The 27,810-nt window shown below is 46.3% G+C and overlaps 1 protein-coding gene and 1 non-coding gene across 2 annotated transcripts; one reads left to right on the plus strand and one right to left on the minus strand.

The window, feature by feature from the left end:
- Positions 1-963: 963 nt before the first annotated feature.
- LOC144694313 (5S ribosomal RNA) lies at positions 964-1,082 on the minus strand. The gene has a single exon (XR_013579704.1). It is a non-coding gene; the product is annotated as a 5S ribosomal RNA (ribosomal RNA).
- Positions 1,083-3,006: 1,924 nt separating this feature from the next.
- Positions 3,007-3,866, plus strand: LOC144693721 (uncharacterized). Its single transcript, XM_078563657.1, has 2 exons — positions 3,007-3,260; positions 3,603-3,866. The coding sequence occupies exons 1-2, from the start codon at positions 3,116-3,118 to the stop codon at positions 3,734-3,736; spliced, it is 279 nt and encodes a 92-aa protein (XP_078419783.1). The 5' UTR covers positions 3,007-3,115; the 3' UTR covers positions 3,737-3,866.
- Positions 3,867-27,810: the final 23,944 nt, after the last annotated feature.

Genomic DNA, 27,810 nt, shown 5'->3' on the forward strand with positions numbered 1-27,810 from the left:
ATAGAAGTGTAACCCTCCTTTAAGAGCTATTCTCCAGGAGTCTTGCCTCCAGAACCTTCAACTCCACCTATGACAGCTGTTCTCTCGGAATTCTGCTTTGGGAGATCTCCAGTACATGGCTAGCGATTACTGGAACCTCTACTTTTATCCACAAAATGAGCATTACCTTACATCAGAGTTGGGCCCGTTGGAACATGACAATTGGTCAATTTTGTTACCAGATTAATTTAATTGGATCCCCAATCTATTTTCATTATCTTAGATAGGAATGCAATAGAACTGTTTCAGACTATCCCTGTATCTTATTCTATACAATCCGTTATTCAAACAGTTTCAAATGTTGAGGTTAATTAAAGGCCTCTCTTGCCAGTACATCTTAAATATTCACTGGAGGTGTCAGCTGTGGCTCAGTTCATAGCACCCTCGCCTTTGAATCAGAAGGTTGTGGGTTCATGTCCCACTCCAGGAAACCAAGAACTGTGAATGTACTCGAAAGAATTACATGCGATCTGTTGATAACTCGAAAGAGTTACTTTTTAGAGCTGTCAGCTGTGGCTCAGTTCATAGCACCCTCGCCTTTGAATCAGAGGGTTGTGGGTTCATGTCCCACTCCCGGAAACCAAGAACTGTGATTGTACTCAAAAGAGTTGCAATCTGTGACTGTTGATAATGCGAAAGAATTTTATTTTAAATATTCACGTTTTTCCTTGATTTTACAGCTGTGCTTGATTTCTCCCTTGTTATTGTTAATTTAGTTAATTGTTTTAACTCTAAAAGAAGTTAAATATTCACTGTTCCCCGGTTTGAAACCGGGTGAAACTCTTTCGAGTTATCAACAGTCACAGATTGCAACTCGTTCAAGTACAATCACAGTTCTTGGTTTCCAGGAGTGGGACATGAACCCACAACCCTCTGATTCAAAGGCGAGGGTGCTATGAACTGAGCCACAGCTGACACCTCCCAAGCCTACTGCACCTGGTATTCCCAGGCGGTCTCCCATCCAAGTACTAACCAGGCCTGAGTCTGCTTAGCTTCCGAGATCAGACGAGATCGGGCGTTTTCAGACTAATATGGCCCTAGGCAGAAACATTGTGAAACCTTACTCAATAAATTGTGAGGGTAATTTGCATCATTAAAAAGCTTAAATATTCACTCCCTTCACTGCTGGCGCAAAATGGCTGCACTGTATGGCATCTACAAGATGCACTGCAGCAACTTGCCAAGGTTTCTTTGGCAGCACCTCTTAAACCTACAGTCACTACCATCTAGAATGATAAGGGCAGCAGGTGTACAGGAACACTACCACCTACAAGTTACCCCCCCCACGTCATGCACCATTCTGCCTGATATATTGCCACTGGTGGGTCGAAATCCTTAAACGCACTACCTAACATCAGCGTGGGAGTTCACAGAATCACAGAATTGTTATGATATAGAAGGAGGCCATTCGGCCCATTATGTCTGCACCGGCTCTCTGAGCATTTTAACTTAGTACCAATCTCCTGCCTTTTCCCCATAACCCTGCACATTGTTTCTAGTTAAACAATCATCTAATGTCCTTTTGAATGCCCCAAATGAACCTGCCTCCACCACACTTCCAGGCAGTGCATTCCAAACCCTAACTATTCGCTGTTTGAAAACATTTTTTCTCACCTCGCGTTTGCTTCTTTTGCAAAACACGTTAAAGCCGTGCCCTTTGGTCTCGATCTGTTTACGAGCGGGAACAGTTTCTCCCTATCTACCCTGTCCTGGCCCCTCATGATTTTGAAAACTTCTATCAAGTCTCCTCTCAGCCTTCTCCTCTCCAAGGAAAACAGTCCCAACCTCTCCAATCTTTCCTCATTAACTGAAGTGTCTCGTCCCTGGAACCATTCTCATAAACCCCTTCTGCACTCCCTCCAACGCGTTCACATGCTTCCTAGAGTGGAAGACTTCGCCACACGGACTGCAGCACTTCAAGATGGCAGCTCACCACCATCTTCTCAGAGACTATTGGGATGGGCAATAAATGCTGCTCTTGCTAGTGATGCCCACATCCCATGAATGAGTTTAAGAAAAAGGAAATTCTCAATGTGCCACTTTAATGGAAGTGCAGCAAGAGAAACTTGGTGCATCTGTGTCAGAGCTTCCTGCCTCCTCTTCACACATTTGCTGTCCACCTCTCAAGTGTAAATCCAGGAATACTAATTGTGGTGTGGGTGTAATTTGGGGAAGTAACTTGCGAGCCTAATGGGACTGTACAGGGGAAGCTGGTTGTGGAGGATGACGCATTTACTGTTGGCCAGAGAATTAAAGGACATCATTGGTTAAGCCATGGACGCTAAGATTTCAAGGGTCCTGGCCCCTCAGATGCGGCATTTGTAACAGAAATGAACCAGGTTTAAGTTGCTAAGGTAGCAGATGAACATAGAGATAAAAAAACAAAAAACTGCGGATGCTGGAAATCCAAAACAAAAACAGAAATACCTGGAAAAACTCAGCAGGTCTGGCAGCATCGGCGGAGAAGAGCAAAGTTGACGTTTCGAGTCCTCATGACCCTTCAACAGAACTAAGTAGAAATAGGAAAGGGGTGAAATATAAGCTGGTTTAAGGGGGGGGGGGAGGGGAAGAAGGGGAGTGGGGTGGGGTAGGGGTTCCAGGTATTTCAGCAGATGAACATAGCCTGCAGTAAGCTCTATTGGAGCATCCACTGCCCTCAGACAAGAGACACCTCAGTGTTTGAAGACTTCAGGAGGTCATCGTCAGACTTTAAATTTATTTAATAAACAAATTCCTATTGAATTTAAATTTCACTCTGGTGAGATTCGAACCCGGGTGCCCAAAGCCATTTCGCTGGTTTACTAAGTTATAAGTTTAGCCACGATACCAGTACGTCATCTCGATTTTATTTTTGAATTGCCCTAAAGCCTTAAAGCTCTGTATAAGTTATTTGCGGGAGTTGGCGTAAGAGATTTTAAGGAAGTTATTTCTGGTCATATTGCAACGAGGTCGCTCATTGCTTTGGTTCCCTCAAACTACCTGAAACTGAAAGTGAAACTGCATGTACTTCGTTTGCAATTGACTTCGAGAACTGCGGAGGAGAAACAGCAGCTTGCGGATTCCCGAAGACATTACAATGGGGAAAACCTTTCAAGTATTTGTAGTCGGGCTGAAAGGGGAAAAGCTTACTGTTGATGTTTCCGAATCCGAGGCAAAATTTAACGCGATGACAATCTCCAAGTTCAAGGAAAAACTGCTGCAGAAACTGCCAGGACAAGCAGGTACGCGGGTGATGAGAGCAATATGATTAAAGAGTGACCCTCTGAAATTAATGCGATAAAAATGTTGAGTGGGCAATCATTTCACCAAGTGACAAAAATTGAAATTTGCCCCACCCTCCAGCCCCTGCTGGAATGGGAAAGTACTCGATGCTGACACCGTTTACAAATCTTTGGGCTTCGCAGGATTTAACCCCAACTTCAGGATTTAGCTTTCTGTGTGTGATGCTGGATCTAAATCTATTTCATCTTAAAATTAGAATAATAACTTAATGACAGTATTTAGGATGCACTTGCAGCTTTTTTAGTTTTATTTTTCTCCGTTTATTTTTTCTGATGGAATAGCTAGGGGCGAAGATCTCCGACTTCTTTTTGCCAACTCTGAATTGGAAGATGATAAGAAATTCTCTGATTACAAGATCAACGAGAAATCAACAATTCTGATGGTGTTACGTCTGCCTGGAGGAATGGAACAGTGAAGAACCTTCGGAAACTCAACTCACCTCCGAAAAAAATCCGAAGACCTTAAGTCTCTGTCTAATCGAACTCTGATAATGCTTGACTCGATGTAGTATCGCGGATGAATAAATACACAAGGCACCATCTTAACATGCTTACAAGTTATTGCCTTAAAATAGTGTTGGTAGGATTTATAGGTGGAGATTAAGTGCTAGTATTAAATCATTGTTTGCATTTTAATGAATACTTAGCGTGCGGAAGAGCCTCTCCGGCCCATCTCCCGCGCATCCACCCTCACACCTTCCTCTCCCTCCCAGAACCATGATAGGGTCCTCCTTGTCCTCACTTATCACCCCACCAGCCTCCGCATTCAAAGGATCATCCTCCGCCATTTCCGCCAACTCCAGCATGATGCCACCACCAAACACATCTTCCCTTCACCCTCCCCCTGGCGGCATTCCACAGGGATGTTCCCTCTGGGACACCCTGGTCCACTCCTCTATCACCCCCTACACCTCAACCCCCTCCCACGGCACCTTCCCATGCAACCACAGAAGGTGCAACACCTGCCCCTTTACTTCCCCCTCCTCACCGTCCAAGGGCCCAAACACTCCTTTCATGTGAAGCAGTATTTCACTTGCACTTCTGTCAATTTAGTCTACTGCATTCGCTGCTCCCAAATGTGGTTTCCTCTACATTGGAGAGACCAAACGCAGATTGGGTGACTGCTTCGTGGAACACCTTCAGTCTGTCCAGAAGCATGACCCAGACCTCCCTGCCGTTTGCCATTTCAACACACCACCCTGCTCTCATGCCCACTTGTCCGTCCTTGGCCTGCTGTAATGTTCCAGTGAAGCTCAACGCAAACTGGAGGAACAGCACCTCATCTTCCGACTAGGCACTTTACAGCCTTCTGGACTGAATATTGAGTTCAACAACTTTAGATCATGAACACTCTCCTCTATCCCCACCCCCTTTCCGATCCCCCTTTTTTCCAATAATTTATATATATATTTCTTTTCCCATCTATTTCCATTATTTTTAAATGTATTTCCATCCATTGTTTTATCTCTACCTTTCAGCCTATTTTGATCACTTCTCCCCACCCCATCCCCACTAGGGCTATCTGTCCCTTGCTCGTCCTGCTTTCTACCCTTAATGTCACCATTAGCACATTTCTTAGATAATATCACCATCGTCAACACCCCTTTGTCCTTTTGTCTATGACATCTTTTGGTTATCTCCACCTATCACTGGCCCTCTATCCAGCTCTACCTGTCCCACCTCCCCTTAAAGCAGCTTATATTTCACCTCTTTTCTATTCTTCCTTAGTTCTGGTGAAGAGTCACATGGACTCGAAACGTTAACTGTGTCCCTCTCCGCAGATTCTGTCAGACCTGCTGAGTTTTTCCAGGTATTTTTGTTTTTGTTTCGGATTTCCAGCATCTGCAGTTTTTTTGCTTTTATCTGTTCTTTACTCTGTTATGTTTAGTGATCTCTCTGTTGCATCCATACCAAATAGTTTTGAAATGTCAATTTATATCATTACTGCAAAATTCTACGTTTTTACAGTGATTGTTTCGTAAATGAAATCAGATATACATTTTCCTAACTTAAACTGAATAAAGTAAATACTAAGTGTTATTTTACTGTCTCATTATTAAGAAGTTTTATATTTAAACATCGTACAGTGACATTGGAAAATTATAGAGTTGCTTCCCAATTGGATCATGTGGAATCTGTAATAATTGTTTTAGTCTTCTTTTTATTCATTTGCATGAGTTTCACTGGCAAGGTCAGGATTTGTTGCTCAGCCCAATTTGCCCTTGAGAAAGTGGTGGTGAGTAATCTTCTTGAACTGCTGCAGTCCAGCAGTTTTGGTACAACTGAGTGGCTTGCCAGGCCATTTGAGAAAGCAATTGAGAGCAGAATTTTTCAGTCGGCGTGCGGGGGCGGGCCCGATACGGCGATGCGTAAAGTGACGCGCGATGATGTCGGGCATGATTCCCGATGTCACTGCGCGCCATTGCGATATTTCAGGAAGTGGGTATGAGTCTGAGGTGCGCCCGCCATTAATTTATAGGCCAGTTAAGGCCCTTGAGGCAGCAAATGAAGACGATTTTACGCAGCCCGTGCGATTTTCAGAGTGTTGCATGGGCACAACGGGCAGGCAGGTAGGCCGCATTGTTAAAAACCTCATCCATGGGCAAGATAAGGGTGAGTGGGTTCACCAATGCGAGTTGTTAGTGCTTTACCTTATAGCTTGCTGCTACTTGCTTGTGTGAACAGGACAGTTTCATTTTGCTTCAGAGCTGCTTTGACAGAAATAACAGGCTTCAGTTCTGGACTCTGGAGGAAGCATAACACTTGGGGCCTTCCAGGTATCAGACAGCCTTCCCTTACCATGGTAATGGGGATTGTGGTCTCCGCTGGAGTTACCTCCTCTGAGGTGGAAGAGAGGGCCAAAAGGATGAGGAGGCCAGGAAACTATATTTAGCCTCCAGGGGAGCCACCTGTGGGAGGACAGGCGCAGGCACAAGGGGCACAGGGCCAACAGGAAGTCCAAGGTGGAAGGGGCTGCAGAAGACGCCACTATCCTGCTGCCAGGGTATATAGGCGGCGAAGCAGCTACCTCAATATGTCTGAGGAGCACATTCAAATGAATAAAAAGAGACTAAAACCAAGTACAATTATTACAGATTCCACATGGTCCTATTGGGAAGCAACTCTGTAATTTTCCAATGTCACTGTCTCTCTCAAAGGAAACAGTGACCTCCATCTGCCAGATGATTGGCCCTGAGATCAGCTCCAACTGTGTGGATGGACACCCCATGCCAGTGGCATTGAAGGTCACAGTTGCCCTCCACTTCTATGCCTCCAGCTCTTTCCAGGGGTCAGTGGGTGGTCTTTGTGGAGTCTCCCAATCAGCTGTCCACAGTTGTGTCAAGCTGGTGACAGATGCCCTGTTCAGGTGTGCATTGACTTTCATGCACTACCACATGGATGAGGCCAGCCAGACAAAGCAAGCCAGAGGCTCTGGGCATTTGCTGGGTTCCCCCGCATCCAGGGTGCAATAGATTGCACACATGTGGCCATCGAGGCACCAGCAGGTGAGCCCGGTGCCTTCGTCAACAGGAAGGGCTTCCACTCCATGAACGTGCAGATGGTGTGTGATCACAGGATGCAGATTCTACAAGTCTGTGCAAGGTACCCAGACAGCTCCCATGATGCTTACATCCTGAGACACTCCCAGGTGCTGAGGCTCTTCAGTGCTCCAGCCCGGCTGGATGGATGGCTGCTGGGTGACAAGGGCTATCCCCTCAAAAGGTGGCTCATGATGCCTCTCCGCCATCCAAGAACAGAGGCTGAGCAGCAGTACAATAGGAGCCACGCCTCCACAAAGGCTGTGGGAGAGAGAACTATCAGTCTTCTCAAGATACACTTCCGATGCCTGGACTGTTCAGGGGGTGCTCTCCAATACCCCCCAGATTGTGTGTCACTGATAGTGGTTGCATGCTGCGCTCTCCACAATCTGGCGCTGGAAAGGGGGGACACAGTGGAGGAAGAAGATGTTGATGCAGATGCTCTAGCAGCAGACGATGAATCCAGTAGTGAGTCTGAGGATGAGCACGGTCAGGAGAACGCTGAGGGGGTAGATGCTGACCCGGGCATACTCCAGGTAGGCAGGGACACCTGGGAAGCTTTGATCCAAAGCTCTTTCAGCTAGCCTACAAAGATGAACCACCAACATATGTCAGGGCTGCAGGTTCCACACCCGATACCTGAGAGCAACATTTGTTTGGTCAGCAACATGCACTATGTGCCATTTCAATAAAGCTCAATGACAAACAAATCACTCATAACATCATGGCTTACCCTTCACCTGCAGAACTAATGAAGCACCCAGAAGCTTGTTGAGAACAACACATTTAATGGTTTGCAACTTGGCATAAAGAAATCAAAGTACATTAAAAGGTGTTGAACAGCACACCAATTTAACAGTAACATAAAAGTGGGGCAAAAGAAAACCGTTATTAATAAACCCATGTTGTGCCTAAGGTGCTTTACATCTACGCTTGCAGGTGCTACATTTAGGTGCTCCCCCCTTGCTGCCATCGGCATTGGAGACACCCTGCTCACTCTGCTGTCCTGTTGGCCTTGATGACCTTGGCGGGCATCCTCTGGCCCATGGAGTCTGTGATGGCCCCACCTGGGAGGGAGTGGCCAATGGCACGGCTGGCATCTGCCCAGTCACTGCAGCCTCATCGGATGCCAAGTTGACTGGCAGAGGGGCAGAGGAGCTGCTGCCCTCATCTGGAGCACCCTGAGAGGAGCCCACAGAGACGACAAGCAGCTCGTGTGCCAACGTGAGGTCACTTTGGACCTCCCTGCTCACCATTGATGGACGGGGACCTAGCTGGGATACTGGGTGCCCAATCCATCTCCCACACTGACACTGACCAACTGAGGTCAATGCCGATGTGAGAGCGCATCCTCAGGAAGCCCTGATTCAGCTCCTGGAGGAGCCTCTCCATGAGTCACCACTTTCTCCATGGAGGAGGCAGTGCGCTCGGCCATGAGGGTCATTGCATTGCTCACGCTCAACATGGACTCCTCCTCCATCACGGAGACCATGGCACGTGTTCCCTCATGTATCTGCACCAGATCCTCCCGCAGACCCTACTGGACTTCCAGCATCTGCTGCCTCAGGGACGACTCCAGAGGCTCATCATCAGCCTCTGAAATGAGCTTGTTCCTGGTTCCCAGCAGTCCCCTGGCTGCTGGCGTCCTGGGCACTCTCTGCCTCTGTCTGTACCTCAAGCGAGTATAAAGTGCCCTCACCGCTGTGCACCGAGATACTAGCTGACGATCTTATTCCCACCAATGTGCTGGTATATTCTCTCGTGCCTGCCTGGCTGAGAGGGTGTGACAATGGTGCGTTAATGTCATCGACGGTCCCTCAGCCTCCTGAGTCCGGGCGTGCTTTGGTGATGCTGAAAGGGAGAACAAGGACATTTGATTAGCTGAAGTCGTTACACTGTTAATATGCATGCCTGGCACCTGGATCAGGATGCTCTTCTCCTTCCATTATTAATGGGGATCCTATGTTGGAGGCTAAAATCAATATACAGTTAATAGTGGAATGTTTGCCCTGACAGACATTGTGACCTCAGTGCACGGCACCCTTACCTCCCATTGGCACCCCAACCTCACCGAGGACGTTTTCCATCATGTTGCTGACCGAAATCAGTGGCAGCCTTAGGATGGCTGCCTGCACCGTTTTCACATCACCAAAAAGAGAAAAATGAAACTAGCCGCTCATTTTAATCCCACTCTCCAGCACATGGTCCATAGCCTTGCAGGTTACAGCACTTCAGATACAGGTCCAGGTACCTTTTAAATGAGTTGAGCGTTTCAGCCTCAAACACCAACTTAGGCAGTGAAATCAGATGCCCACCACCCTCTGGGTGAAAAAGGTTTTCCTCATGTCTCCTCTAATCCTTCTATCAATCACTTTAAACCTATGGTCCCTGGTAATTGACCCATCAGCTATGTGATATATTTATTTCATTGGTACAGTACATTGAATGTGCGCTTGCTGCTGTAAGTTAAGCTGTTGCACATCAACTGATATTGTGATACTGCCTGATTGGTAACTGAAGGAACTTTCTGCCAATATTTGATGTTCTTTAATGATAATAATGAACCTCTAGCCCCATTCATTTCACCTATTCCAGCTGAACCACATTACTGAGAATATTAATAATAACCAGCAGAGATCTGCAAAATATTTGCAGTCAAATAAGTATCTTTATTGCAACACACTGCTTCACATGCAGGATTTCTAGTTATTCTTTCAGCAAAGCCTTGAACAGGATCAAAACTTTTCACTCCGAAGAAAACTACATAAAGCCTGTGTAAAAACAGGCCTAGGGATAAAAATATGAATTTTTAACTTATTTATTTTCAGCAAAAGCAAGTCTTTCCTCTAGGCCCCTCATAATTTTGTACACCTCAATTAGGTCACTCTGTAGCCTCCTCTGTTCTAAGAAAAACAACCCTAGCCTATCTAATCTTTTGTCATAGCTGCAATTTTCAAGCCCTGGCAATATTCTTGTAAATCTCCTCTGCACTCTCTCCAGAGCATTAATGTCCTTCCCATGTTGTAGTGACCAGGACAGTAACCAAAATCTCAACTGTGGCCTAATCAGCGTTTTATACAGATCCATCATTACATCCTTGCTTTTGTATTCAATACCTCACCGAATAAAGGAAAACATTCAATATGCTTTCTTGACCACCTTGTCCACCTGTCCTGCTACTTTCAAGGACCTGTGGACATCTACTCCAAGGCCTCTCACTTCCTCAACCCCTCTCAATAACTTCCCGTTTATTGAGTATTCCCTTGCTTTGCTTGCCCTCCCCAAATGCATTACCTCACACTTTTCCAGATTGAATTCCGTTGCCACTGCTCTGCCCACTCAACCAAACCATTGATATCATTCTAGAGTCAACAGCTGTCCTCTTTACTATCAACTACATGGCCAATTTTTGTGTCATCTGCAAATTTCCCAATCATGCCTCCCACATTTAAGTCTAAATCATTAACACATACAACAAACAGCAAGGGCCCCAACACTGGGCCCTGTGAAACACCACTGGAAACCATTTTCCATTCGTAAAAACATCCATCAACCATTACCCTTTGTTTCCTGTCACTGAGCCAGTTTTGGATCCAACCTGCCACCTGTATCCCATGCGATCTCAATTTCCTGACCAGCCTGCCATGTAGGATCTTGTCAAACGTCTTACTGAAAGCCATATAGACAACATCCACTGCACTACACTCATCAATCCTCCTTCTTACAAAACCATACTGACTATCCTTGAATAATCCATGCCTTTCTAATTGACAGTTCATCCTGTCTCTCAGGATCATTTCCAATAATTTGAGCACCACCAAAGTCAGATTGACAGGCCTATAATTTTCTGGCATATCCCTTGCACCCTTTTTAAATAGTAGTACAATGTTCACTGACCTCCAATCCTCTTGGAACTCATCTGTATCTGGTGAGGATTGGAAAATGATCCTCAGAGCATCTGCTATTTCCTCCTTGGCTTCCTTCAACAGCCTGGGATACAATCCATCTGGCCCTGGTGATTTATCACCTTCAAGGATGTCAGTCCCTCCAGTACTTCCTCTCTCATTATGCTTGTTGTATCTAATATTTCACATGCCTCCTCTTTAAATAGAATGATTGCATCATCCCTCTCCTTAGGGAAGACAGAGACAAAGTACTCATTGAGAACCCTGGGAGGTGATGGCACAGTGGTATTGTCGCTGGACTAGTAACCCAGAGACCCAGGGTAATGCTCTGGGGAGCATTACAAATGCTGCCACAGCAGATGTTGGAATTTGAATTCAATAAAAATCTAGAATTAAAAGTCTAACGATGACCATGAAATCATTGTCGATTGTTGTAAAAACTCATCTGGTTCACTAATGTCCTTTAGGGAAGGAAATCTGTCATCCTTACCTGGCCTGGCCTACACAGTGCCGAAATTGGAACAGCTGTCTCATAGATTAGCCAAGCAACAGTCTGACATAGTCATCCTCATCGAATCGTATTTTACAGATAATGTCACCATCACCATGCCTGGGTATGTCCTGTCCCACCAGCAGGACAGGCCCAGCAGAGGTGGTGGCACAGTGGTATACAATCGGGAGGGGGTTGCCCTGGGATTCCTCAACATCAACTCCAGACCCCATGAAGTCTCATGGCATTAGGTCAAACATGGAATGAAACCTTCCAACAAGAATCCTGCTGCTGATTACCACGTCCTGCCCTCCCTCAACTGATGAATTGGCGCTCCTCCATGTTGAACACCACTTGGAGGAAACACTGAGGGTGGGAGGGGGAAGAATGTACTCCGGGCGGGGGACTTCAATGTCCATCAGCAAGAGTGGCTCAGTAGCACCACTACTGACCGAGCTGGCTGAGTCCTAGATGGCATAGCTGCTAGACTGGGTCTGCGACAGGTGGTGAGGGAACCAACAAGAGGAGAAAACATACTTGACCTAATCCTGTCCATGACAACTGTGCTAAATGGGATAGTTTTCAAACAGATCTAGCAACTCAGGTCTGGGCATCCAAGAGGTGCTGTGGGCCATCAGCACCAGCAGAATTGTACTCAAACACAATCTGTAACCTCATGGCCCGGCATATCCCCCACTCTACCATTACCATCAAGCCAGGGGATCAACCCTGGTTCAATGAAGAGTGCAGGAGGGCATGCCAGGAGCAGCAACAGGTACACTTAAAAATGGGGTGTCAACCAGGTGAAGCAATAACACAGGACCACTTGCGTGCCAAACAGCATAAGCAGCAAGTGATAGACAGAGCTAAGAGATCCCACAACCAATGGATCAGATCTAAGCTCTGCAGACCTGCCACATCCAGTTGTGAATGGTGGTGGAGAATTAAACAACTTACTGGAGGAGAAGGCTCCACAAATATCCCCATCTTCAGTGATGGAGGACCCCAGCATATCAGTGCAAAAGATAAGGCTGAAGATAAATCTTCAGCCAGAGTGCCTAGTGGATGATCCATCTCAGCCTCCACCAGAGGTCCCCAACATCACAGATGCCAGTCTTCAGCCAATTCGATTCACTCCACATGATATCAAGAAAGGCTGAAGACACTGGATACTGCTAAGGCTATGAGCCCTGACAACATTCCAGCAATAGTACTGAAGATTTGTGCTCCAGACCTTGCTGCGCCTCTAGCCAAGCTGTTCCGGTACAGCTACAACACCGGCAGCTACCCGGCAATGTGGAAAATTGCCCAGGTACGTCCTGTACGCAAAAAGCACGACAAATCCAACCTGGCCAATTACCACCCCATCAGTTTACTCTCGATCATCAGTAAAGTAATGGAAGGGGTCATCAACAGTGCTATCAAGCGGCACTTGCTTAGCAATAACCTGCTCACTGATGCCCAGTTTGGGTTCTGCCAGGGCCACTCTGCTCCTGACCTCATAACAGCCTTGGTTCAAACATGGACAAAAGTGCTGAATTCCCGAGGTGAGGTGAGAGTGGCTGCCCTTGACATCGAGGCTGCATTTGACCGAGTGTGGCTTCAAGGAGCCCTAGCAAAACTGGAATCAATGGGAATCAGGGGGAAAACTCTCCACTGGTTGGAGTCATACCTAGCACAAAGGAAGATGGTTGTGGTTGTTTGACGTCAGCCATCTCAGCTCCAGGACATCACTGCAGGAGTTCCTCAGGGTAGTTGTCCTTGGCCGAACCATCTTCAGCTGCCTCATCAATGACCTTCCTTCCATCATAAGGTTAGAAGTGTGGATGTTCACTGATGATTGCACAATGTTCAGTACCATTCGCGACTCCTCAGATACTGAAGTAGTCCATGTCCAAATGCAGCAAGACCTGGACAATATCCAGGCTTGGGCTGACAAGTGGCAAGTAACATTTGCACCACATAAGTGCTGGGCAATGACCATCTCCAACAAGAGAAATTCTAACCATTGCCCCTTGATGTTCAATGGCATTACCATCACTGAAACTCACACTATCAACATCCTGGGAGTTACCATTGACCAAAAACTGAACTAGACTAGCCATATAAATACTGTGGTTACAAGAGCGGGTCAGAGGCTAGGAATTGTGCGACGAGTAACTCACCTTCTGACTCCCCAAAGTCTGTCCACCATCTACAAGGCACAAGTCAGGAGTATGATGGAATACCATTTGCCTGGATGAGTGCAGCTCCAACAACACTCAAGAAGCTTGGCACCATCCAGGACAAAGCAGGCCGCTTGATTGGCACCACATCCACAAACATTCACTCTCTCCACCCCTGATGCACAGTAGCAGCAGTGTGTACTATCTAAAAGACGCACTTCAGGGATTCACCAAGGCTTCTTCAACAGCACCTTCCAAACCCACGACCACTACCACCTAGAGGGATGAGGGCAGCAGATAGATGGAAACACCACCACCTAGAAGTTCCCCTCCAAGTCACTGATTATCCTGACTGGGAAATATATCGTTCCTTCTTTGTCGCTGAGTCAAAATCCTGGAACTCCCTTCCTAACAGCACTGTGTGTGTACCCACACCACATAAACTACAGTGGTTGAAGAAGGGAGCTCACCACCACCTTTTCAAGAGTAACTACGGATGGGCCATAATTGCTGGCCCAGCCAGCGAAGCCCACATCCTGTGAGTGAATTAAAAATACCCACAAGTTACAATGCATATTTATGATAGGCCCTACTACCTTTTCCTTAGTTATTATTTTGCTCTTAATGTACTGGTAAAACATCTTAGGATTTTCCTTGAGTTTACTGGCCCATATTTTTACACATCCTCTCTTTGCTTTCCTAATTTCCATCTTTACTTCACCCCTGTACTTTTTATACTCCTCTAGGCTTTCTACAGTATTAAGTCTTTTGTAACTATCATAAGCTTTCTTTTTCTGCTTTACCTTGGCCTGTATGTTTCTGGATAACCAGGGGACTCTGGATTTGGCAGTGCCACACTTTCCTTGTTGGGACACGTCTACACTGTGTCCCTCTCCCCCTTCCCCTAGAATCTCACCTTTGAATGCCTCCCACTGATTTGACACAGATTTTCCTTCCATTAGCTGTATCCAGTCCACTCTCGCCAGCTCACCTCTCAACTTTTTAAAATTTGTCTTCCCCCATTTTAGAACTTCTACTGCTGCTCTATCTTTGTCCTTTTCCATAATGATGCTAAATCTAACTATATTATGGTCACCACCTCCAAAATGGACACCACTGCTAGTTCATCCACTTGCCCAGCTTCATTTCCTAAGACCAAATCTAGAATTGAGCCCCTCTCATTGGGCATGTTACATACTGGCTAAAAAAGTTCGCTTGAATGCAGTTCAAGAATTTTGCATCCTCTGTGCCCTTCACACTGTTCGTACCCCAATTGATATTAGGGTAGTTGGAGTCCTCAACCATTACTGTCCTATTGTTTTTGCACTCAGAAATCTGTCTACATCTTTGCTCTTCTAACTCCCTTCCACTATTTGGGGTCTATAGTACAATCCTAACAATGTGGCTGTCCCTTTTTTATTTCTGAGTTCAACCCATATGGCCTCATTTGATGCTTCATTTAGTATATCATTCCTCCTCACAGCTGTAATTGATTCATTAACCAATAATGCTAAACCCCCGCCTTTTTAATTCCCCTCCCTATCCTGCCTGAAAACTCTATATCCAGGGATGTTGAGCTGCCATTTTTATCCTTGCTATCCTTAAGCCAAATTTCCATTATTGCGATGATATCATGGTGCCATGTATCTATCTGTGCCCTCAGCTCATCGGCTTTATGTACTATGCTCCTTGCATATTAAGCACTTTGGGGAGTCCTGAGGCTTTGAACTGTTCTATATAAATGGAATTTTGAAATTTTCTCTCTCTCAAGTGGACATACTTATGATATTAAAGAATAGACATTAAGGCCAGGATTTTTCGTGCCCGCTGACATCAGGTGTGTTCAGTGGTGTGAGCGGACAATATGGCGAGAAGGCCAAAAATTGGTTTCGTGATGTCGTGAAACCAGTTTGCGCTCGTCCACCCAGCTCATCGATGTCAGGCCGCGTTTCCTGCCATCAGACGTCAGGAACCTAATTTTAATACATCAGTATATCATTATAAGGCCAGCTCACTGGAATCATCCCCACCACCCCCCCACCACTGCTACCCACCCTGCTGGATCACCCGCCCATGTCGGCGTGTTTTCACAACAGCATATATAAGGCGTGCGCTTGGCAGGCTGCACTTCGCTCAGGACTTCAAGGTTTGTTTGCCTACCTTGCTTCGGTCAGCACTCGCAGTCATCAGCGTCAGGCTTCACAGGCAGCATCATGTCACTTTTAGGGGAGCTCCCTGGTGGGCATCTACTTACCAGATCAACCATATGTGGATGGCTTTTCAATGGCTGGAGGGCTAAGGGAAGAGGAAGAAGTGGCCTCAGGCAAGAGAAGAGGCTGTAGGACGAGAGCTGTCCTGGCGGAGGAGGGTATCCCAGGTTGTGTGTGGGGGGCACATGTTGATCTGGGCAAGTGGCCTCAAGATGGTGAGGGCTGAGGAGGCATTCTCCAGAGAAGATGAGGCCAGATGGAGATGTGAAGGTAAGTGTGAGAGAGTGAATGGTGATGTCCCTTGAGCTGGCAGTGAGTGAGATGCTAGTGAATGTGTGATGGGCTTGAGTGTGTGAGTGTAGAGTGATGAGATAGTTGACATACCCTGGCTGCACGGTTGAGATCATTCATCCTCTATCTGCATTGGATGGCCAACCTCTTCTCTATAGCATTGGCACTGACCACCACTGCCATCACCTACCAAGCCAGAGTGGCGCTGCCCCACCTGCGGCCAGAGCAGAGGTAGAGGACATCACAGTGGGCCTCCATGGTGTCAAAAAGGTGCTCGAGGGCTGCAGTCCTCTTGCCTTTTGGGGCCATGTCTTCTTTGCTGCAGCCCTGGGCTGGAAGTACTGAGCGCAGCTGTACTTTAAATGTGGTGCCTGGAGTGATAAAACGGTGAGATAACAGCGTGGCAAGCGAATCGGAGCCCACCCGCCATGGAAACGGCGTGTATCTTGGGAATGCATAATTAATACAGCAGGTTTGGGACAATATGGTGTGAAAAGCCGCTGTGGCAGCCTGCGGGAAAAACATGGTTTTTCCCACCCGCTACTGCACATAGTGCAAATCTGGGACGATCCCACCCTTAGGTTTGCAATCTTGAGCAAGGGAAATTTTTGCCCTTCCCCCCAATTCCTTCTTCTGAAGAGAAGCCTATTGGAAGGAGATCAAAAAGCAAAATACTGTAGTTGCTGGATATCAGAAGCAACAGCATGAAACACTGGAGACTGTATCTGGTGATAAAATGCACCAGCTGACATTTCAGGTAAAAAGCCTTGCTCATAACAGTGTCATCATCAACTAACTATCATGGGGCTGAATTTTAGGCCCCGGGGGCGGACATGCGCCTGAACCAATCAGGCGATAAATTGCACAGAAAGACATCGGACAAGTGTCCCAATGTCATCAAGCGCTCACACGATATTTCATTCAGCGGGTGCAAGTAAAAGTCGGAAGTTAGGACCAGTAACTTTTTGTTTAATGCAGACAAAGTTTTAAATGCCAGGTATTCGCAAAGAGGATAAATTCCATGCCGTTTTTCTACGCAGGCACACTGCTGTCAGGATGGGCGAGTCACTTAATTGCAGGAAGAGCAACCTAACGCAGAGCATGCATCAACACTCAAAGGCCTGCTGGGGAGCATAGTCCTCGACTTTCACCCAGGAAATCCCCCCGCCGCCTCCCTGCAACCACCCCGCCTCCCCCACCAGGCCCTGCCACCCCACAAGAGAAGGTCAGTCAAGTTTCATAATAGCCTTGATATAGACAAGGCTGGGTTTCCTGAGTGACAGGTTGGAGTTTTGACAACTCCACAGCATGCACATCTTTTTATAAGAGGATTCCCACCTGGATATCAACAGGCAGGGAGCAGTCCTGAGCAGACCACAGCCACTGGCAGCTGCCAGTGTTGAGGAGCCCTGACCCTCCAACTTGATGGGGCAGCAGTCATAACCTGATGCTCCACATTGTGGTGAGTCTAACCCTGGGGTGGGGGATCTGATTCCTGACCCAAAGTGGGTGCAACCAACAAACATTAAACATTAAAGGAGGGGGCATGTTGGATGTGGGGGGGCGGGGGTCGGGGTTGGTTGGGGGGGGTGGGGGGTGGTTGTGGTAGGGGCTGCTTCTGAATGGGAGGTAACTCATGGGTCTAATCCCAGGCATGTAGCTTGGGGAGCCAGGGAAAGCACTTCTGCTCCTCCTGGCCCACAAGCAATGCTGTAATGACAGTTATCTTTTCCCCAAGCTGTCCTTGCCTTCCAAAATCTGGGCAACTTAACTAGGGAGGATTTAATTTGTAAGAGAAGTTGAATATAAAGCTCTCAGCCTCTTTATAATATTTAAACATCAACTAACCTACTGGCAGTGGGCTGGCTGCCCATCTCCTGTCCCACCTCAATTTAACCTGGGAATGAGTGTGTTGTGCATCATCAGAAGAGAATTATTTAAAGACCATCGCCTCTAACGTCCTCCGGTCATGGTCCAGGTGGCTTTATTTATTCATTTTCAGGATATGGATCTCACTGACAAGACCAGCATTTATTACCAATCCCTAATTTACAAGGTCATGGTGAGCTTTCTTCTTGAACAGTCTGTGTGGTGTAGATACTTCATTAACAAACAAGCCCAGTTCCTGTAACTCCCCAGCTCCTACTAAGAAATGAAACAGAAACAAAAGAATGCAGCTTTTACTTAATTTAAAGTGATCTCGCATTACATCAAAATGACTAAACGTGTCTTCGTGTACAGACTATTTGAATGTTGTTTGCATTCGTGCAAATGTTACAAAACCATTACTTTGAAACAATACTGTTGCTTGCACATACTGTCATAAAATGATGCACAGCTCTGCCCCCATCCAACACAGGAAAGAGGTTGTCATTTTTTTCATGAAGATAATACGCCTTGATACAAAATAACAACATTCTTTGTTAATTGTCTGAGCATGTATCTCATTTATCAAATCTTGCATATGGTGCAAATTTTCTTTCTGCAATTTCCTTAGTTTCTGATTGTAAATTTTTTTGTTATGACGTGGCAGATGTTGTTTGCCAGATGGACCAAATCCAAGAGGGAAACTTGGTCGCGCTATCACAACAGTTTTGCAAATTGTATTTATTATGAGAAGATGTGTGCACTGAATTCAGAAGTAGTAAGTCCACCAAGACTTACAGAGATTTAAAAAATTAAATTAAAGTACTTATTAACAGAATAAAATATTTCAAGCACATACATAATACTACGATTACTTACTACTATAACAACTCCTAAAATTCCTAATAAACCTGACGCCCAGTTATGTTCCCTTTATGACAACCATCCAAAATAGATATTAGATTTAAAACACAGAACCAGCAAGTTAACACAATACTCACTTTACAGTGGAATTCCAAATGGCTTTTCCCCAGCTTCATGCGCACATGGTTGGAAGCTTCATTAAGGCTATTTCACACAAGCCAGTTAGACCCTACATGGCCTTTGTCCACATTGACTTTCATTCTCCTTTATATATGTTTCTCTCTCCTTAATATGTAAATTCCATTATTCCATATTTCTTTGAAACTGTATCTTCGTTAAGGTATAGTGGATGGTGAATGTTGAGCTGTTCAAATCACAGAGGGAAATTTGAAACCACTGCCACAACTATTTTACAATTTGTATTTATTTCAAGATGCATGCCTTTAATTCAGTAACAATAAGACCACTGAGTCTTATAGGTTTCTTACAGAATGAAATTAAACCTTCATTAAATAAAAAATGATTTTAAGCACATACATAGGTTTACAAATTACTACTTTAATAACTTGTAAATCCTCTCGTTAATCCGACTCCCAGTTACACCTCCGTTAAGGCACCAGTAAAACACATAGATTTTAACAGACCCAGGGAAAGCACACACCCTGGACAGTCGAATTCAAAGTGCGTTTTTCTCAGCTTCAGTTTCTTTTAGACAGCAGCTGGAGGCTTAGATGTTGGAGGCTTTTCACACTTGTGCTAAATCTTAAAATGCTTACCCTTACTCACAGCCTTCTCTCCTCTATATATATTTTCCCCAATGAATGCAAATTCCCATTGTTTCACGATGTCTTTGGACATTACCTTTCTAATAATAAAAATCTATCAAAGTACTAATTTTACCAGTAATCTTTGGAAAAAATAAGCACACTGTTTCTGAACTTCTTCTGGCTAGGTGTAACATTTCACACCCTCTTTTGAATTCAAGCTACTCTGGATTATTTAAAAATGCAAATGTTCCCTTTACGCCTCACATTCTAAAACTTCACCCATGTTTACCTACTTAACATTTCAAACCTAGCTTCTTTTCTTACATCAAAACCTTCGGACCAGCTGTCTTTAATTTAATTAAGTCACACACACACACACACACACACATACACAGACACATAGGGCAGGATTTCCACGCCCGCCCGCCGCGGCGATCTTATGGTCCCGCCGCAAGTCAATGGACTTCTGGCTGGGATGCTGCCTTGCCCGCAGCAGGTCCCGCCCGTGATGGGGCCTTAAAATCCCAGCCATAGACACAGACCCCACTATTACTTTACTTTACAATAAATTCCAATAACATAATGAAAATTATTATATCTTCCTGGCAATCTTCCTCGTAATATAAAAACTTTCATGTTGCCAAAATTGTCAGTAACATTTGGGAAAAATAAACACACTCCTTAGCCCTGCCTATTTTGCTAGTTGTAAATGGACTAAGATCCCTTTCAAATCCAAATAATCCCTTTATTTATCTAAAAATGCAAATTCCCTTCATACCTTACATGCAAAGACAGCATGCATGTTTACTCATTAGCGTGTCAAGCACTTAGCTTCTTTTGATGATTTCAAGCTTGCACTCCAAATTTAATTAAATTACACAGACAGACCCAACTATACCTACCCTCATAAGCCTATTTCACAATAAACCAGAAAAATATTGTGAAAGTTATTATACTTTCATCATATTTTAAAGAAACAATTTTATGTCAATTATGTAAAATTCTAGCCAATAATTATAATGTCATACTGTAATAACAGGCCTCAAATCAGTAGGGCCAGAATTTTCTCATTGGCATGCGGGGGCGGGCCCTGCATGTCGATGATCTCCGATGCGTGCCCCCCCATTAATTAATCAGCTACTTAAGGCCCTTGAGGCAGCAATTGTCCACAATTTTTTGGGACCTGTGCAATCTTCAGGACGTCACACAGGCGCCAAGGGCAGGCGGGTAGGAGTAATTTGTATAAACCTCATCCACGGGCGGGATAAGAGGAGTGAGTGGGGTCGGGAATGGTATCTGTTAGATATTTAATTGTGAAAGTTACTGCTACTTGCCTGTGTGAGCAGGAATACTTCAAAACTTGTACCAGCTGCTTGGATAGGAGTAACAGCCTTCAGGTCAGGACTCTACAGTGAAGATCATTTTTGGGGCCTGCAGGTTTCAGAAAGCCTTCCCTTAGCCTGGGAATGGGAGTTGTGCTATCCACTGGAGGCAACTCCTCTGAGGAGGAAAGGAGGGCCAGAAGGGGGAGGAGGCCAGGAGTCCTTCAGGGGATTCAACCTTCAGGAGAACCACCTTAGGAAGGAGAGGTGCAGACACTAGGGGCACAAGGCCAACAGGAAGTCCAAGGCAGAAGGTGCCACAGAAGATGCCATTATCCTGCTGCCAGGGTATACAGGCAGCGAAGCAGCTACCTCAATATGTCTGAGGTGCAGTGTTGAAGGAGGCTCCGTCTCTCAAGGGAGGCGGTCACTTCCATCTGTCAGATGATAGGCCCTGAGATCTGCACCAACTGTGTGGGTGGGCACCCCAAGCCAGTGGCGCTAAAGGTCACAGCTGCCCTCAACTTCTATGCCTCCGGCTCTTTCCAGGGCTCAGTGGGTGATGTTTGCAGTGTCTCCCAATCAGCTGTCCACACTTGTGTTAAGCAGGTGGCAGATGCACTGTTCGGGCGTGCATTGACTTTCATCCACTACCACTGGGATGAGGCCAGACAGAGAGAGCGAGCGAGAGGCTTCGCGGCCATTGCTGGCTTCCCCCGCGTCCAGGGTGCAATAGACTGTACACATGTGGCCATCAAGGCGCCAGCAGGTGAGCCCGGTGCCTTGGTCAACAGGAAGGGATTCCACTCCTTGAATGTGCAGATAGTGTGTGATCACAGGATGCTGATTCTGCAAGTCTGTGCAAGGTACCCAGGCAGCTCCCACAACTCTTACATACTCAGATACTCCCAGGTGCCGAGGCTTTTCAGTGCTCCAGCCCAGCTTGATGGATGGCTGCTGGGTGACAAGGGCTATCCCCTCAGAAGGTGGCTCATGACGCCCTCTCCGCCACCCAAGAACAGAAGCTGAGCAGCGGTACAATAGGAGCCACACCTCCACAAGGGCTGTGGTGGAGAGAGCCATCGATCTTCTCAAGATGCGTTTCTGATGCCTGGACCACTCAGGGGGCGCTCTCCTGTACCCCTCAGATCGTGTGTCACTGATAGTGGTTGCATGCTGCACTCTCCGCAATCTGGCGCGGGAAAGGGGCGACGCTGTGGACGAAGAAGATGTAGATGCAGTGGCTGTGGCTGCACACGATGAGTCCAGCAGTGAGTCCGAGGATGAGCACGCACAGGGAAATGCTGAGGGGGTAGACGCTGACCCGGGCATACTACAGGGAGGCAGGGGCCCTTGGGAGGCTTTAATCCAAAGAACCTTCAGCTAGTACACCACAGATGGACCTCCAACACAGGCCAGGACTGCAGGCTCCACACTCGAAAACTGAGTGCAAAATCTGCCTGAATAGGAACATTAACCAAGGCCCTTGTCAATAAAGCTCAATGTCAAACAACTCACTCATAACATCACGGGTTCCCGTCCACCAGCGGAAGTAAGGAGTCACTCTGAGCCATGCTTACATAACAAAATTTAATGATATAACAAAATGAACTATAAGAAAAGGTGTTGCACAACACACCAAGCCTTAATGAACTGACAGTAGGGCAACATAAATGCACCAGTGAGAAACCCGTGGTGTGCCTAATGTGCCTTAAATTTACACTTACAGGTGCTGCATCTAAGTGCTGTCCCCTTGCTGGCACTGGAATCTGAGACAGCCTGCTCTCCGCCTCCCGTCCCTCGGAAGCAGGACCTCCCGCCGTGCTGCCACCTCCTCCAGGAGGGCAGCTAGGCACTCACCCGAGAAACGAGGGGCATACTGTCCCGCTGCCCTACCCTCCGGCCTGGCCTGTCCCGCTGGCCTACCCTCCAGCCTAGCCTGCCCCACTGCCCTACCCTCCGGCCTGGCCTGCCCCACTGCCCTACACTCCGGCCTGGCCTGCCCCACTGCCCTACCCTCCGGCCTGGCCTGCCCCACTGCCCTACCCTCCGGCCTGGCCTGCCCCACTGCCCTACCCTCCGGCCTGGCCTGCCCCACTGCCCTACCCTCCGGCCTGGCCTGCTCACCAGAAGCCCTTTGGTGACCCCTTCAGCTGGCCAGTGAGCAGCCTTGCAAAGGCTGCCAGCGCTTCATTTAAACAGGCCACCGTGTCGCCATTGGACCCGGCGGTCAGTGCACTCCTGCCATCGCCTGCCCACTCCCGCTATCCTCGGGAGTCAAGAAATACGCTGGGCGGGTCTTAATTGGCCCACCCACGTAAAATGGCGGCACGGACCCTACATGGGGGAAATTCTCCCTTAGATGATGCTGTTACTGCACCAGCTACCCTCCACAATTCCTCCACCTTTGCTGCACCACAAGTTATATGTTTCCATCCCTCTTGGCTCTGATCATTTCCCTACTTCTGATTTTTCTTAGGCCACTTAAAGCCTCATTGCCCAATCTATAAGCTTTATTGCCACGTTGCAAAATAAAAAAAATCCTGCATTGTTTGGTACGACTGTGGCCTGCTGCTTTTTTGCACCTGGGCTCTGCTTTTTCTTTTTCCTTGTGGTTACTTTGCCCACATTCTTTTTGCCTCAGTGCTCAAATGAGAAACGCTTCCATTAGCTTTTCTTCAATGTTCATCCGCTTTTGATCTGCTTCCTGCTTAGCTCCGGCTGCTATTCTGCCACACCACCTGTTCCTCTTTGCTCCTCACTGCCACTGAGGTAAACAATGATTTAGATGAACAAGTGTATTATATCTAAGTTTGCTGATGATACGATGCACAGGTGGAATGTAAACTGACGTAGATGTAAAGAGGGTGCAAAGGCATATCAACTGGTTAAGTGTTTGGGCAGATGAACTATGATGTGGAGAAATGTGAAATTATCACTTCGGTAGGAAGAATGTGAAAGTAGAATATTTAATACAAGGTGAAAAATCTGTCAGTATTCATATTCAGAGGGATTTATGAGTCCTTGTACATGAGTCACAGAAAGTTAACATTTAGATAAAGCAAGTAATCAAGAAGGCAAATAGTATTTTTTGCCTTTCTTGCAAGGAAATTGTTGTCTAAGGATAAAGAAGTTTTGTTGTATTTACAAATAGTTTTGGTGGGATCATACCTAGAGTTCTACATACAAATTGGTCTTATTTACCTAAGGAAGGATATATTTGCCCTAGAAAGGGTGCAAGTAAGTTCACTAGATTGATTCCTGGGAGGAGAGGATATAAGGAGAGATTGGGTAAGAATAGGCCTGCTGTCAGGAGGGCTCAGTCGTTTAACTGCAGGAAGAGCAACCTAGAGCAGAGCATGCATCAACACTCAAAGGCCTGCTGGGGAGCATAGTCCTCGACTTTCACCCAGGAAATCCCCGCACTACCTCCCGCACCTCCCCCCTACCCAACCAGGCCCTGCCACCCCACAAGAGAAGGTCAGTCAAGTTTCATAAAAGCCTTGATATTGACAAGGCTGGGTTTCCTGAGTGAGGGGTTGGAGTTTTGTCAACTCCACAGCATGCACACCTTTTTATAAGAGGATTCCCACCTGGATATCAACAGGCAGGGAGCAGTCCTGAGCAGACCACAGCCACTGGCAGCTGCCAGTGTTGAGGAGCCCTGACCCTCCAACTTGATGGGGCAGCAGTCATAACCTGATGCTCCACATTGTGGTGAGTCTGACCCTGGGGTGGGGGATCTGATTTCTGACCCAAAGTGGGTGCAACCGACAAACATTAAACATTAAAGGAGGGGGCATGTTGGATGTGGGGGGCGGGGGGCGGGGTTGGTGGGTGGGGGTGGGGGGGGGGGGGGGGGTGGGTGGGGGGTGGCGCGGTGGTGGTGGTTGTGGTAGGGGCTGCTTCTGAATGGGAGGTAACTCATGGGTCTAATCCCAGGCATGTAGCTTGGGGAGCCAGGGAAAGCACTTCTGCTCCTCCTGGCCCACAAGCAATGCTGTAATGACAGTTATCTTTTCCCCAAGCTGTCCTTGCCTTCCAAAATCTGGGCAACTTAACTAGGGAGGATTTAATTTGTAAGAGAAGTTGAATATAAAGCTCTCAGCCTCTTTATAATATTTAAACATCAACTAACCTACTGGCAGTGGGCTGGCTGCCCATCTCCTGTCCCACCTCAATTAAACCTGGAAATTAGTGTGTTGTGCATCATCAGAAGAGAATTATTTAAAGACCATCGCCTCTAACGTCCTCCGGTCATGGTCCAGGTGGCTTTATTTATTCATTTTCAGGATATGGATCTCACTGACAAGACCAGCATTTATTACCAATCCCTAATTTACAAGGTCATGGTGAGCTTTCTTCTTGAACAGTCTGTGTGGTGTAGATACTTCATTAACAAACAAGCCCAGTTCCTGTAACTCCCCAGCTCCTACTAAGAAATGAAACAGAAACAAAAGAATGCAGCTTTTACTTAATTTAAAGTGATCTCGCATTACATCAAAATGACTAAATGTGTCTTCATGTACAGACTATTTGAATGTTGTTTGCATTCGTGCAAATGTTACAAAACCATTACTTTGAAACAATACTGTTGCTTGCACATACTGTCATAAAATGATGCACAGCTCTGCCCCTATCCAACACAGGAAAGAGGTTGTCATTTTTTTCATGAAGATAATACGCCTTGAAACAAAATAACAACATTCTTTGCTAATTGTCTGAGCATGTATCTATTTATCTCATTTATCAAATCTTGCATATGGTGCAAAGTTCCTTTCTGCAAATTCCTTAGTTTCTGATTGTAAATTTTTTTGTTATGACGTGGCAGATGTTGTTTGCCAGATGGACCAAATCCACGAGGTAAACTTGGTCGCGCTATCACAACAGTTTTGCAAATTGTATTTATTATGAGAAGATGTGTGCACTGAATTCAGAAGTAGTAAGTCCACCCAGACTTTTAGAGATTTAAAAAATTAAATTAATATATTTATTAACAAAATAAAAGATTTCAAGCACATACATAAGACTACAATTACTTACTGCTACAATAACTTCTACAATTCCTGATTAACCTGAACCTCAGTTATGTTCCCTTTATGGCAACAGTCCAAAATAGATTTTAGATTGAAAACATAACCAGCAAGTTAACACAATATTCACTTTACAGTGGAATTGTTTCTCTCCTCTTAATATGTAAATTCTATTGTTCCATATGTCTTTGAAACTTTGGTCAGAATCTTCCGGTCGGCAAGTGGGGGCGGGGCCTGCTCGCTGACGCGTAAAATGATGCGGGATGATGTCGGATGGAACTCCCGAAGTCACCCCGCGTCTATTCCATTTTCAGGTTGGCGGGGGTGCAGCCGAGTCAGCTGTGCGCCCTCTGACCTGTCGACGGCCTATTGAGGCCATTGAAAAACTAATCAAGGTCATTAATGGACCGAAGGCGGCCTTCGGAAAAGGCATGAAACCTCATCCACGGGCGGGATGAGGTTTCATGAGGGTATTTAAATTTTTATCCAATCTTTCAATACAAGTTATGGACATGTCCCAACTCATGTGACAGTGTCACATGAGGGGACATGTCAGGGAAATTTTTTTATCATTTGTATTAAAAATTTTAATTCCGAGCCGGTCTCCCTGAGGCAGCACTTAGCCTCAGGGAGATCTCTGCGCTCTTTTGCGCGCATGTGCGAAAGAGCGTACTCCCGGCTGAAGGAATCCCCCCCCCCCCCAACACACAGGGAGTGCATAGCGCTTCCGAGCGGACGTCACACTGGGCGGGCCTTAATTGCCCTGCCCACGTAAAATGGCGTAGTGCCCCTGATCGGGGGCGCCGATCGGAGGCGTGCCCGCCCATGCCCGCTCCTGCTCTTTCCCCCAACGGGGGGAGAATTTTTGCCTTTATCTTTGTTCAGGCACAGTGGATGGTAAATGCTGAGCTGCTCAAATTCCCGAGGGAAACTTGAAACAACTGCCACAACTTTTACAATCTGTATTTAATGCAAGATGCGTGCCTTGAATTCAGTATCAGTAAGACCATCCAGTCTTATAGGTTTCTTACAAAACTAAATTAAATCTTTATTAAATAAAAAAAATTATTTTAAGCACCTACGTAGGTTTACAAATTACTACTATAATAACTTCTAAGTCCTCTAGTTATACCTCCATTAAGGCAACAGTAAAACACATAGGGAAAAATTCCCCCCCTGCCCCCGTTGGCCGGGGGGGGGGGGGGGGTGGGGCTGCTGTGTGGGGCAGGCGGGGGCGGGTGTGAACCTGATCGGCGCCCCCAATCAGGTGCGCGCAGCCATTTTACGTGGGTGGGCCAATTAACGCACACCCGGAAGCACTGAGTGTTCCTCTGGGGCAGGGAGGGAGGGGGGATGGGGGAGATTCTCATGAGGCTGTGCATTCTCAAGTGGATTCTCAAATCAAGAGTGAGATTGATAGATTTTTGGGAACTATATGAATCAAGAAATGTGGGAGAGGAAGGGAATGAAGAAAAAGCTGATTTAGAAGTTCAACCATGATCTATTGAATGGCAGACCAGGCTTGATGGACTGTACAGCCTACTGCTGCTCCTCTTTCTTATGTTCTTATGCTTCACTCCTCATGGCCATTCTGCTGTGCTTCTCTGACTCCATGTGACACCAAGCGTTTCTAGAAAAACTGAAATCAGTGGGGGGTCAAATTCAAAAACCTGCAGTGTCCAGATACATAATTAATTCAAAGGAGGCTGCAGACAGTATTTGAAACCAATTAATTCTGCTTCAGAATCTCACTGTCAGAGTTCCTCAGGAAACTGTCATTAGACCACTCATTTTCTGCTGTGTCATTAATGACCCTCGCTCCATCATCAGGTCAGGAGTAAGACAATTTTCTAACAATTTTACAGTGTTCATCCCCATTCACAATTCCCCTAATAATGTAGTCACTCGTGCAGCCTACAATAGGATTTGAATAACTGCCAGGCTGAGGCTGATATCTGGCAGGTAACATTTCTCCCAAGTAAGTCCGAGGTTGTGGCCACTTGAAACAAGTGAAAGACCAATTATCTCCCCTTGGCTT

Source organism: Cetorhinus maximus, chromosome 19, assembly GCF_964194155.1.
Source record: "Cetorhinus maximus chromosome 19, sCetMax3.hap1.1, whole genome shotgun sequence".
Taxonomy (NCBI): Eukaryota; Metazoa; Chordata; class Chondrichthyes; order Lamniformes; family Cetorhinidae; genus Cetorhinus; species Cetorhinus maximus.